General features: G+C 44.3%; 1 protein-coding gene across 1 annotated transcript in view; it reads right to left on the minus strand.

Annotated features, from left to right (window-relative positions):
- Positions 1-2639: 2639 nt before the first annotated feature.
- Positions 2640-14065, minus strand: part of LOC308666831 (flavin-containing monooxygenase 5-like) — a 62340-nt gene continuing 50914 nt past the window's right edge. The window contains exon 9 of the mRNA XM_081325788.1: positions 2640-3267. Within this exon, the coding sequence (XP_081181914.1) occupies positions 2925-3267 (343 nt within the window). The 3' untranslated portion in view covers positions 2640-2924. The remainder of the gene's footprint in view (positions 3268-14065) is intronic.

Consider the following 14065-nt stretch of genomic DNA (forward strand, 5'->3'; position numbering starts at 1 on the left):
CTGCTTCCAGCTTTGAGTTAGCAGCTGGGTGGTTCCCAGTGCCGCCACTTAATTTACCTCGACTCGTGTCTTCCACTTAACCCTGACATGTGAAAAAACTAGGGCTCTTAAACTGTGATGTTGCCATTCTGGAGATTAAAAAGGGATCAATAAAAATGAATATATTTTAAAAAATATTAGCCCCCTTTTCTTATATTGTACAGGCAGATCACCAGACTTTTCAGCCTATCTTTTTCTCCTTGGAGAATAGGTCGGTCTTGTCAGAGATTTTTAAAAAACAGTTATTAGGAAAGAAAAGCAAAATCAGCTGGATAAAACCTTCTTAAACTTTATCCAAAACGCAAAACTAGAAGAGGCCACAAGATGGTGCTAATCTGCTACAAATAGAGAACCCTGCGCTAAAGTCTCTGTAACAATGAATAATTTTAAATATATTAATAAATGATTTCCATAAAGAAAAAAAAATCTGGAATATGGTAGAACCTGAAATAGGAATTCAGCATTCAGTTTCATATACTGTATTATAAAAAAATATACAGTTGAACATTGAACATTCAAGAATATCACCTAGGTTCATGACTAGACTTTTAGTAAAATTAACTATTAAAATTCCCATTAAACAGTTGTCCAATTATTTTGGCATCCCCGATTCCAGGCAAGTTCAAATTTTAAGTTTTAAATTCCAATTTCCAATTTAGCTCAGTGCTTGCAACTCTAGTTCCCATTTTCTTCCTCTGTTTCCCGCTCCAATTCTGCTTTTATTTAAAATGATTCTAAAATATCTTTTCATGGACAAAGTCAAAAGTTGCTCATGTTATCTGCCATAATCCCAGGACTTCCCACATTTTGAGAATGGATGGGTGGGTGGATGCATGGATGGATTTCTGGCATAAGGCTGACAGATTGCAGTATTGTGAATGCAGACTGATATTCATAATACTTCTGTAAAAAAGACAAGAGAATCAGTGGGGACTTGGGATCACTTATAACATCCAGGAATGCCTGCATGCAAATGCTGAGATTTTATTTTAACATGTTATAAAGAACATGCAAATAGGACAACATATGCACTAGATATCAATGCTGCTAACATCGGATGTTTTTGCTTTGACAACATAGGAAGATGCTGTCTTTTTCTTTCTTAGCTTTACTCTTAGAATGTGATGGGAGTTAATTAGACATAATTCTGGAGCTTTTGAAATAAGAGATGATAAGAAATGGTGGGTTGGAAACAGGAGGGAAAGCTTGCATTTCAAACTAATTGGAGAATGTGATTTATGACTGTAAATTAGGGGAGTGAATTGTGCTTGATACTATGTGTTTAGGGGAGGGGAATTCAGATTTCAGCTTCAACCATGTATGTGCCGAAGCTATGCTTTTCTATTAAAGATTCTTTAAGGTAAACAATGCCTTGAAATTCTTTGAAGAGTTTCATTTGTCAGAACCATGAGATTAGATTTACTTCCATCCATATAAGAAACTTCATCAAAATTCTTAGTGACCGTCTTAGATGCATGTTTCAGCGTACTTCAGTTGCCTATGAGCTGTGAAGCAGTGCACCACAAAGTGGCACAATGAAGATGTCAGCCACAACCGCTGGCAAACTAGCAGAACAAAATACAACTAGACCACAGCTATTCAGCCACAGTTCATGACTGTTTCATTATGAGGCTATGCCTTTTACAAAATCAGCAAGGCATCTTCATGATGCAGTTGGCAGAATGAGCCCTTAGTTTTTGTCTTTCTATGAAACAGGAAGACAGTGGCATCTGCCAATAAAAATAACATCATGGTTCAGTATGATTCAACCCAAAATGAAGCAAAAATTGACATTTTTTTTAAAAAACGTAAATTATATTTTAAAGATCTCTTGTGAAACCATAAAGTTATAGACCCCTAGGAAGAAAAAGAAATAAAAAATAGCAATGGCTTTGAAATTGTACTTTATGATTTATAACTATTGTTCATTCTTCCTAACAAGCATACCAAATGGACTTAAAAGTTCAGATCGCAGATTTCGTAAAAAAAAATCATGTTTTTATATATTTCTCTTTTTTTTAGTTTCATAGTTTTTAATGTGAAAAACCTGTCCTTTTATTCCTCTCTTGTTCACATGAGAGAAATCTTCCAAATGGGGAAGCCAGCAGGAAATCAGAAGTTGGTCCTGCTCTTATTTATTTATTTATTTTATTTATTGATGGGATTTATATCCCGCCCTATCTCCCGAAGGACTCAGGGCGGCTAACAATAAAACATATAATAAGTACATAGCTCACTAGTGTTGGCCAGCAGCACCCCCCACACCCTACCAGGGCACAGGGAGCGCCCGCACAACTGCCCACACTTAATAACACCTGTGCACAGCAACTCCCTCGGTCACTATTTACAAATATTGCATTGCAGGGAAAGTGAAATTTCTAGAGAAGTTCCAAGCAACATTATTTGTATAAGTTACACTTAGGCAGATTATTTTGCTTTACACTTAAGAAAATGCATTGTCATCTAGCAAAACTGACTCACATGAATAGAAGGACAACAGAAATATACGATAGACAGAACTTTATTTTGATCATTGACCAATAAAAGTAAGAAAATGCATTCTCATCCAGCAAAACTGACTCACATGAATAGAAGGATAACAGAAGTATACGATAGACAGAACTTTATTTTGATCATTGACCAATAAAAGTACAATCAATAAAATGAATAACACAAAACTGTTCCCTAACAAGAAATGTTAACAATCATTTGCGGGCAAAGCATACACATAATATAGTAAAATTTTGCTTCTTTTCAGAAAATAAAGTCTACCTGTTTATATGTGCAAACTTAATAGGTAAGTTATTAAAGGCACAAGGATGAAGTCATAATGCCAGTATCTATGTAGATTGGGATTGGATTAGGAGGATAGGACTTTTGTGGACTTAAAAACAAGCCCAAATTGCAGCAAACAGAACAAGAAGGCCAACCAACTTAAACAAAATGGGCACTGAGGCATTGTCTGATTGGGTAACTGGCCTGGTTCTCAAGGGTTTCAAAATCCGTTCATGCTGGGTCAGGATAGCTTTCCTGGCTCCCTCCCATTTTCCTGGTCCTTGCAAGCGATATTGATATGGAGTACATGGCCCAAAAAAAAGCTCCCGGGCCAGCTTAGGATCTGTGATAAACCGGGACCACACGTTGGGCTTGATCCCAATCAGAGAAGCTAGTTCATCCATATAGTCTATGTAGTCCACCTGGATGGTGTGGCGTTGACTTTTCACATACCTGAAAAAGACAAGCAAGTGGACGAATGATTAACAAAGCAGCCCAGCTCTACGATGATTGGATGACTTATAGTAAATACAACGACAAAATACAGTCTAAAAAGCCCAAACATCAGAAGAAAGAACAACCAATGAAAAACAGTACAGCACAGAAAACCCAAGGTTTGGAGAAAGAGACAGGTTTTCAAGGCTCTTTTAAACATGGGAGTGGGGGCAGATGTACCTTAGGGCAGATGTTCCAGAAGACAGGTACTGCAAGGAAGAAGATACCTAGAAGGTGCCTGGCCTAGACATTAAGAGCTGTTCTGAGTGTGAGACAGATGAAGGGGAAGGAAGCCTAGTTTTATCAGAGCTGCATTTCTAAGCATAGTTACTTTAGATAATAATGTAATCAGAAAATACAAACCTTACAAGGAGCACCTAAGCTAGCAAAAAGTTTTCATAACCATGATTTTCAGTATTTCCTGAAGTGAAATCCCATTTCAATCTGTTTTCAAGGACCACCCATCCCTTGGCTGCACCCTTGGCTGATGGTTTTTATGTGATCTCTGGCTTTGTGATTGGCTAGGGCCTTGGTGGCAAAGCTATGGCACGCGTGCCACAGGTGGCATGCAGAGCCTTCTCTGTGGGCACACGTGCCATCGCCCCAGTCCTAGGCCTTCAGCTGGGTTTTATAAAAGCTTTTCACTTGAGGCCTCCGCTACCATGTGCAAAAAAAAAGGTTCAATCATACTTCTCGCAGGGGGAAAAAAGATCTCACAAAGTTGGAATTGATTGATTGAACTTTTTAGTCCCACCCAGTCTGCCGTTACCACCGCAGCCATGCCCACCCAATGGGCCACACCCACCCAATGGGCCACACCCACCCAATGGGCCACGCCCACCCGGCACCTGACAATACATAAGTGGGTTTGGGGTTGCAGTTTGGGCACTCGGTCTCTAAAAGGTTTGCCGTCACTGGGCTAGAGGGTCTTCGAAGAGCTTCTGAAGTGCAGCCATGAGACGGTTGAAGTTTCTCAGCTCTGGGGCATCATTGTTGTGGAGGGTGACCGTCCATTCAGCTGCAGCCCCCTCTAATGGTCATGCACTACTCCTTAACCCCTTTAGTGGCTATTTCTGGACCATATGCTTGCTTGTATGTCCAAACTTGTGTCAGGAAGAACCCCAATTGCTTGGGGTCTCTGTTGAACTTTACTCCCAGGGCTGGTGTTTTGCATCTTCTCCACCTTGCTGGCATTGCTCCTGCAACTGATGCAAGCTGGGCTGCAGGGCCAGGCACTGGGGTGGTTACGGTTGCCGAGGGGCTGACTGCTGCCATTGTGGTGGCAGAGGTCGTTGGCCCCCTGCTTGCCATGGCTAGAGTTGGCTGCTTAGTGGGATGTGCTGCCCTTCTCAAGCTTTGAGATTACCAACCACCCCCACCCCCAGGAACTTTGTGGCTTGCTGCACCACTAGTCTTCTCATTCTGGCTCACCTGCACTAGGTTTTTTCCTCTAGTTCCTTCAGTTCTGGCTGGTGTCTCACCTGTGGCTGCTATGGCCCCTATGGGTGAATGTCAACCCCATGGGATTCTCTTCCCATTCCTCCTTTTTCCTGACTCAAAGGGACCACCTTGGTGGGTTGTCCTCTCCCAGCCATCCGGATAGATCCAGCCCTCCAGGAGGGGTGGTAAAGATGCTTCCCCCCAGGCCTCGATCTGTTCCTGGTCACTCCTTTGAGCCGACATCGTTTGCATAGTCCTCATGGTAGAGGCAGTTTCCTCGCTGGGTTGACCACAACTGCTGAGCTAGCCTAAGGTCAGATCAGCCCCAATCCAATCCCTTAGAAAAGAAAAGCCTTCAATTCAATTTGCTTAAAGCAAAGGGTTCTTTTACTAAGGATGTTAGTTGCAGTAAAGTCAAGCCAGCTCTGAAATCTGCACTCACTAGATACAAAAACAAGGTGTGGGTTTGCCCCAGCCCATCCCTCCCCCTGTGACCAGTCTGTTTCCAGAAAACTGGAGCTTGCCAAGATGTTTTGAGAACTCTGAGATGTTTGGAGGTAATCTGCATATTTCTCAGGGCCAGACATTCCTGGCCACGGGATGCTGCTACAATCAGGATCTGGCTGCTCTGGTCCTTATCACCTGTCATTCCCCCCTCCCAATTTGCTATCACATTTATTGCCCTTTCATCCTTTCCCCTCTGTTCCCCTTTTCATCCTTCCCCCTTCTTCTTTTAGTGGCAGGGTGCCTGTGAGGCACCAAGCTGAACCAAGCTGAGCTGACAAAGGGTGCCATTTCTGTTATGTATTGGGCTCAGTTGTAACACCACGTGGTAAGCTGGAGTAGCTAACGGCTCTCCAGCAACCCAAACTCCAGGTCTCCAGTGCTGCTACTGGCTGTCCCTAGGCGGCAATGGCTTGCTTTAAACCTATTGGCTGCTGCCTAGGAGCCAGGCTATAAATTGCTGCAAGCTGCAGCCCAATTCTCAGTTCAGATCCTGCAAGCAATAAACCATGAGCTTTGTTGAACTCACTTGCCTTGTCTCCTTTCCTGCACGAAGAACTCACTACACAACACTGGCGACGAAGGTGGGATCCTGCTTCTCCAAAAGAGCTGAAGTTCACTAGGGGAGAGGCAGCTCACGCCTGGAGGGAAAAGGCATTTCCCCCACCCCTATGGTCAGCTAGCAAGCCACGCTAGCGACTACATGCTCAGCGGATTCAGTCCCTGGACCTTGGAGAAGCAGGATCGAAAACCACAGGAACCAGCCGAAGACAGAATGCCAAAGATCGGAAGACTTCGCGAATTCGATGTCAAGCATCCAGAGGGATGGCCTTCCTACAGTACTTGTCCCAGGTAGAAAACTACCTCCAGGCAAACCAAATCACAGAAGTTGGGCTGAAGGCCGCAACGCTGCTTTGCATGTGCGGCCCAGCCACTTTCGACCTGGCCGAAAACCTCTTCGCTCTGACACCGCTAGAATCGATTTCCTACGCGGACCTCAAGAAGAAGTTGGGAGAGCATTTTCAGCCAAAGATGTCAGAGATTGCCTGGTGCTTCACGTTTGATCAGCGAGTGCAGCAACCCGGCAAAACAGCATCAGAATTCATCGCGGCCTTGAGGCAGGCCACACACTTCTGTAAATTCTCGAACCTTGAAGAGTGACTGTGAGACCGGCTCGTCTGCCGCCTGCGGAACCGAACACTCCAACAAAGACTTTTTGCCAGACCGAACTTAACATTTTCAGAAGCTCAAGACGAAGTTATGGCAGATGAGGCCACTGGGGATGCAGTCCAAACAGTCCAGCCCACCAAAACGACGAAACATGAAGAAACAGTCTACCACAAGGATGCCAAACGCTTAGAGGAATCTTCGGAGGAAGAATATCCTGATGTCAACAAGCTTCACAAGCAAACCGATGCACAGCAAGAGAACACTTACAAAGCAGTTCTCTTACCTAGATGTAAAGGGTGCAGCGGCAACCATTTTCACGCCGATTGCAGATTCTGGACAGCCACGTGCAGGGCCTGTGGCAAAACATGCCACATCACAGCAATCTGCAGAGCTCACCAGAGGGACCGGCCACCCAAACAACAGTCGGAAGATCTGACCAGGAAAGGTACCAGGGCCCAGGGTCCATTCAGTGTGGGGTTTTATAAAAGCCGTAGAAGCGTATGCTGCACAGGGGCCCATCACCCCCTCAAACCTAAACTCAAACTGCAGGTAGAGCTACAAGGAGTCCCTTGTAAAATGGAGTTGGACTCTGGCTCTGCTGTCTCCATTATTTCCCAGGACACCTTCAATTTTGTGTGCAGGTGAAGTAATAAATGGGCCAAGCTGAGGCCCTCAGACGTAATTTTAACTGACTTTCAAAATGCTCAAGTCAAAGTTAAGGGACAAGCCACCTTGGCTGTAAAATTTAAGGGGTTTTATGGGCACCTGGATGTCATAGTAGTAGTGGGCCAGAGAACGAGTCTCATAGGAGTCAATTGGTTTGATGCCTTAGGCATTCAGATAACTGGTATCAACTGGACACAAGCTGCAAACCTTTCATCAGTTTGTGAGGACTTTGCAGACATTTTTGATTCAGCCCTAGGAACATACACAGGACTGCCTATCTCATTCAAGCTAGACCCCAACGTAGTTCCCATTAGGGTTAAGCCACGAAGGGTCCCTTTTGCCCTCAAACATAAAATTGACTCAGAAATAGACAAGCTTGTAAAACAGGGTGTTTTACAACCAGTTGATGATGGGGAGTGGGAAACTCCTATAGTCACCCCCCTTAAGGCCAACGGGGAAATTAGGATATGTGCAGACTATAAATGTACAATTAATAAAGCCCTTAAGCAACATGCTTACCCTGTCCCAGTGGTCAACCACATTTTAGCTTCCTTGCAAGGGGGTACTATTTTCGTTAAATTAGATTTAGCACAGGCCTATCAGCAATTGCCGGTTGATGAGGCCACAGCCGAGGCTCAGACGATTGTGACTCACAGGGGGCTTTCAAAGTTAAGCGTTTACAATTTGGAGTCAGCGTAGCTCCAGACATTTTCCAGGGGATCATGGAGCGCACACTTAAAGGCATTCAGGGCATCTGCCCTTATTTTGATGATGTTCTTATTGCTGGGGAATCTACAGAAGTGTTAGCCAACAGGCTCAGGGCTGTGCTACAGAGGCTTCACGAAGCAGGCCTCAAACTAAAAAAGAGTAAATGTAGTATTGGGGTCCCTTCAACAGAATTTCTGGGATTTCAAATTGATGCTAACGGTATTCACCCTGCTGAATCCAAAGTGAAGGCCATTAAAATGGCTCCCAGTCCTAAATCCAAAGGAGAGCTACAAGCATTCTTGGGCATCCTCAACTTCTACCATGCCTTTTTGCCTAACAAGGCTGCATTGGCGGAGCCTCTTCACAGGCTCTTAGATAAGAAAGCTCCATGGAAATGGACCAGCATTCATGAAAAAAGCTTCCAGGACTTAAAGGCACTGTTGTCAGTTAAATCCACTGTAACTCATTTTAGGGAGTCTAAACCAGTCTGTTTAGCATGTGATGCATCTCCTTATGGGGTGGGAGCAGTCTTGAGTCATTTAGAAAAGAATAGAACACAAGTCCCTATTGCATTTCATTCTAGGACACTGTTCTCTGCTGAGCATAACTACGATCAAATTGACAAAGAGGCCCTAGCCATTGTTGCTGGAATAAAAAAAATCCATGACTATTTATATGGCAGGGACTTCACAGTCTTTACAGACCACAAACCACTGTTGGGACTTTTCACAACAGACAAACAAATCCCCCACATACTTTCTCCAAGAATGTTGAGATGGTCTATTTTCTTATCTGCATACACGTTTAAATTGGTTCACAAACCTGGTAAAGAAATGGACCATGCTGATGGCCTCTGCAGACTCCCACTGCCACTAACGGAACCAGACCCGGCCCCTGCAGCCAGAATTCTGCCAATTCAGGACCTGCCAGAATTTCCCCTCCATGCTGGGGACATAGCTGCAGAAACAGCTACACTTAGTAGAGTGCTTTCATGGGTACACACATGGTGGTTGGATAAAAGCCCAGGCTCTGAGTTTCAGAGTTATTTTGTCAGAAGACATGAGCTATCAGCTCACAGGGGGTGCATCCTATGGGGAAACAGAGTCATAATCCCCTCTTCACTGAGAGACAGGGTTTTACAGTCATTACATGAGGGCCATCCAGGCATTGTCAGAATGAAAGCTTTATCAAGAAGCTACCTTTGGTGGCCTGGCCTTGACAAAGACATTGAGGCACAAGTACATGGTTGTTATACATGCCAGCAATCTAGGCCTGAGATGCCACATGCCCCAGTTCACAGGTGGGAAGAAACGCACACTCTCTGGTCTAGAATTCACATAGACTACGCTGGGCCCTTTCAGGGACAGCTCTTCCTCATAGTGGTGGACAGCCACTCCAAATGGCTGGAAGTAATCCCAGTTGCAAACATGACTACTGCTAGGACCATCCAGGTGCTGAGAAAACTCTTTGCCACACATGGGTTGCCAGATGTTTTAGTTTCAAACATTGGGGCTCAATTCACTGCTGCTGAATTTCAGGCCTTCCTAAAAGCAAATCTTATCAGGCATGCAACATCTGCCCCTTTTCACCCATCCTCTAATGGTCAAGCTGAACAAATGGTGAGGACCATGAAGGAATCACTCAAACGCATAGAAACAGGTGACTGGCATCACAGACTGGCAGATTTTTTACTCTGCCAACATTCTACACTGCTACAGGCAAAAGTCTTGCAGAACTTCATTGGGGGAGGCGACTGATCACTAAACTGGACAGGTTGCATCCAGATAGAGTGGCAGCAGAAGCCTATTGACCAAAAGCCCCAAGGGGGTTGCAAGTGGGCAATTGGGTATGGGCCAGAAACTATGGATCTGGGAATCTGGTCCCCTTTCTTATGAAGTGGGGCTGGAGGGAGAGCGAGTTGTCAGACACCACATTGATCAACTCAGAAAATGGTTTCCAGAATGGCCACTTAGTGAGGACTGCGTCATAAGTCTCTCCCAAAGTCCCCAAACTTGCAGCCAAGCCAGCCCATAAATGGACTCTCAAGCCTCTTCCTTCTTAAGCAATGAGGAACTGGGCATAGAGGAGGGGAGTCCAGAAGTGCAACATGGATCCCCTGAAGGAGCAAGCCAACCAGACTTTATCAAACGCTTTGCCAACTCTGCTGGTCAGTATGACTCTGGGATGGGCCAACCTGGAGAGGCCAGCCAGAGAGCATCTAATTCCTTTTGACTCAGGTGCATCAAGGGACATTGGTCTACCTGGACCGATGGGTAAGTTGGTAGACCAGAAAGTGACTGGAACCCCAAGGCGTTCCACAAGGGCACGCAAGCCTCCTTCTTATCTAACTGATTATGTTGTAAAATAAAGGAACTATAATGTTGCCTGTACTGTAACTTGTCACTGTACTGAAACAGTATTGGAGCTATGATGTTAACTGTCTCGTGTGTTATAATGGAAGTCTATTCATTCAGGCTAACTGATGCTATAATGTAACTTGTATTGTTTTACAAAAGTTGCTATGATGTTAAGTCTTGTAACTTGTACTGTTTGCCAGTTATTGCTATGATGTTGTCTGATCTAAGAGGGGAGGGGTGTTATGTATTGGGCTCAATTGTAGCACCACGTGGTAAGCTGGAGCAGCTAACGGCTCTCCAGCAACCCAGACTCCAGGTCTCCAGTGCTGCTATTGGCTGTCCCTAGGCAGCAATGGGTTGCTTTAAACCTATTGGCTGCCGCCTAGGGGCCAGGCTATAAATTGCTGCAAGCTGCAGCCCAATTCTCAATTTAGATCCTGCAAGCAATAAACCATGAGCTTTGTTGAACTCACTTGCCTCGTCTACTTTCCTGCACGAAGAACTCACTACACCACAATTTCAATTTATTTTCTTCCCATTTTGATCATTTTCTTTTACATTTTTCACTGCATTTTCTTTTTCAGTATGAGTCCTCAGATTGTGATGATGGTACTGTAGCTGCATTCAATCAATTAAATGATGAACTGATCTAGCAAACTCATTATAGCTATGAAAAGAAAATCTGGCATGACTGACAGCAATGGAGATATTAATTTGCACTATATTTTTTCTCAGATGGTGATAACTTGATTTTCTGACATGTATAATTGAGGGAATCAGTCAAAGCTTTGGCAGATTTTGGTCCAGAACAAGCTCTGCTTCTCTCCCTCAGCTCACAATTATGACTCTCTGTTTTTCTCATTGTTATTTACTTTTCATGTAGTCTGAACCCAATTTAGATTTGCAGATTTCAGATTTGCATAATAGCTATAATAACTTTGCTATGGCATTGTTGCTGAATTTCTTGGGACTAGCAGCACATTGCCCACATGAGAGTTGATTCCCACACAATCTCTGCAACTAATGTGGAATTGATATGTTTCACTAAACACTAAACACTAAACATGACATGAATTGCAATCACCTCTGCTGTCACTTTGGCCTCTAGATCATTCAGACTCTCTACAATTAGCATCTTTGGTTTTATCTGGACTAAATATAAATTTATTTGCCTTCATCTGTCTTAAAAATATGAGTATTTCCAGATAGCTCAACAATTCCCAATCTCCATGAAATAAAATGAGTGGAAAGCAAAAGTAAAACAGCATTCTGCCGACACCACAATTGCAACTTATACATAATTTCAGCCACCAGTTTCTGTAAATGATAAAAATGGAGAGCTTTTTCAAGGAAAATCCTAAGGAAAAAAATATCCTTGGCAGATCATAAAGAAACAGCCCTTTAGCTTTGTATATCCCAATAAAGAATTATGTGCCATGATTTTTTAATTATAACTTTGTCCCATTAAAGAATGCACTAATACCAAATTGCCTGATCATACCAGAGTGAGTGCCTGTTACTCGTCCCAGCTTCTGCCAACCTAGCAGTTCGAAAGCACGTAAAAATGCAAATAGAAAAATAGGGACCACTATGGTGGGAAGGTAACAGCATTTGGCGTCTAGTCATGCCGGCCACATGACCACGGAGACATCCTTGGACAAACGCTGGCTCTTTGGCTTTGAAACGGAGATGAGCACCGGCCCCTAGAGTTGGAAATGATTAGCACGCATGTGCAGGGGAACCTTTACCTTTACTAAAATGTACTTTTGGTTAAACAATGGCCCAGGAGTCTTTCTTTACTAGCTAAACAGTTGACATTAAGCCACCTGTCATAGAAACAACCTACTTGGACCCCACCGGAGAGGATGAGCAACAATGTCAGCTCCAGAGAGGGATCAGGAGCAAAAGAAGAAATTGGGGAAAACCTTGACCTGGAAGCCACGAGTCCCTCCTAGGGGAAGCAGACATTCAAGCTGCTGGAGTGCATTTGAAAACTAAAGCTGAGAAACTGGAATAGCAATCTCTGACTTTGAAAGAGCAAAGGGACAACACCACCGCACAGGGTGGTTGTGGGGGGTGGGGAAAAGCAGCAGATGCTAAAGACCCCACCACATAGGTCAACATGGTTGTGGGAAGCCACTGGGCTTCCACTGGGAAACAGAATGGGATGACCCCACCAAGTGGAAATTCCAGGCCATCAACCCAGGCCCAGCTGTGGAACTGTTGAGGGAGAAGTTTAAAGGAATGGAAGGTTGCACCTTGGCAACACCAAGAAACACTGCCCCAGTACTGGGACCTATCAACACCCTTTGTAGCGCATCTGCTGCTGCTATTCACCAACCAGCAGGTCAACCAGGTGGCTGGTGGGGCCCCGGCTCTGGGATTTTATCTGGTTGCCCATTATGTGGGTGTCTGAAATGCTTAGCCCATTTCTTAGCCCAGGCCTGGCACCACATGGAGTGCTATGGAACATTATATCCAGATGATATAGCCTACATCGATGCCATTGCTGTCAACCTGGAGAAAGATGCCTCAAAGTGGCTGGTGTCACCGCACAATAAGGACACCCTAAAGTTACTTGACCTTGATGCTTTTATGCGAGCCATGTGAGAGCTTTTTGAAGACTCTCCTGCAGCCCAGTGCACAGAAATCCACATCAGGACCATTAAGCAGGGGAAATGGCCAGTAACAGAGTACATTCAAGACTTCCACCAGCTGGCCAGCTACCTGGGAGACTGGCTTGAATACCTGTTGATCTCCTATTTCTGAGAAGGGCTGAGAAAGGAGGTGTACCACACCTGCCTATCCCAGGGGATGCCATGAACCCTACAGGCATGGTATTGTCTCACTAATGAAGTGGAAATCAATTTGATGGATTTCCATGAGCATGCAGAACAAGAGAGCTGGGATCATCATTCACCCGAGAAGCGAGTGGCCCCAAGAGGAGGAAGAGGAGGCACAGCCCCTGCCAGGATGGGCAAAACACGCCAAGACCCTATCAGGTGTTTCCACTGCAGCTAAGAAGGACACATTACACCTGATGACTGCTCCCCAGCTCCAGGGCCAACCAAGGAAGGGGAAGAGCTTACCAAAACTGAAAGAAAGTGGTTGCAAAGGAATGGAGGTTGTAGAGTTCAAAAACTATGTGGCCACTTGTCCAGTGTGTGCCTCGACCAAAAGGCAGCCAGGGAATGGAATGTCTCTCCCTTATCTGAGAGAGCCAGAAGAAATTAAAAGTGAGAAAAACCTTGAGGAACCCACCGAAAAGCCCAGCTACCAAAACACCATGCCACTTGTGGATTGGCTGGAATTCAAATGAACACTGAGACTCTGGGGGGGAGGACTATTGAATGTGGCATTTAATATGCTGCTTTGCGGGTTTTTCTCTCAGACCTTGCCTTAATTCCCTGCTGTCACTAGCCCCTAATAAAAGTTCCTTTTGAGACAATGCCTGTTTCTAGAGTTCAACGTCTTTTTTCTATTGCAGTAATCAAAACTGGATGCAGATTCCAAGTGTAGTCTTACTAGTGCAGTATAAAGTAGTATTGACACTATTTCCTTGATCTATAATTTAATTAGTTTGTCAAAGAAGGTAAAGTTTTATCTGGCACGATCTGTTTTTAACAAACCCACACTGGCTTCATCTAATTGCTTTGCTTGTTTCTACTTGCTCACATATCTGCTGCTTATATTTTCCTATCCTCTTATAGTTCCCCTATGCTCCAGGAGCTCTGAAAGATTTTGAACTGTGGTTCCAAGATCACATCTGCCAACTTGTTCAGAACCCTGGAATGCAATCCATCTGGTCTAGGCAATTTGAATTTGTTTAGACTTGATTGGTACTTTCTTACTATTTTCATGCCTATATTGACTTGCACTCCGGTTCTGTCTTCTATGGTGCTGCTGTTGAT

Source organism: Vipera berus, assembly GCF_964194415.1.
Source record: "Vipera berus genome assembly, chromosome: 3".
Taxonomy (NCBI): Eukaryota; Metazoa; Chordata; class Lepidosauria; order Squamata; family Viperidae; genus Vipera; species Vipera berus.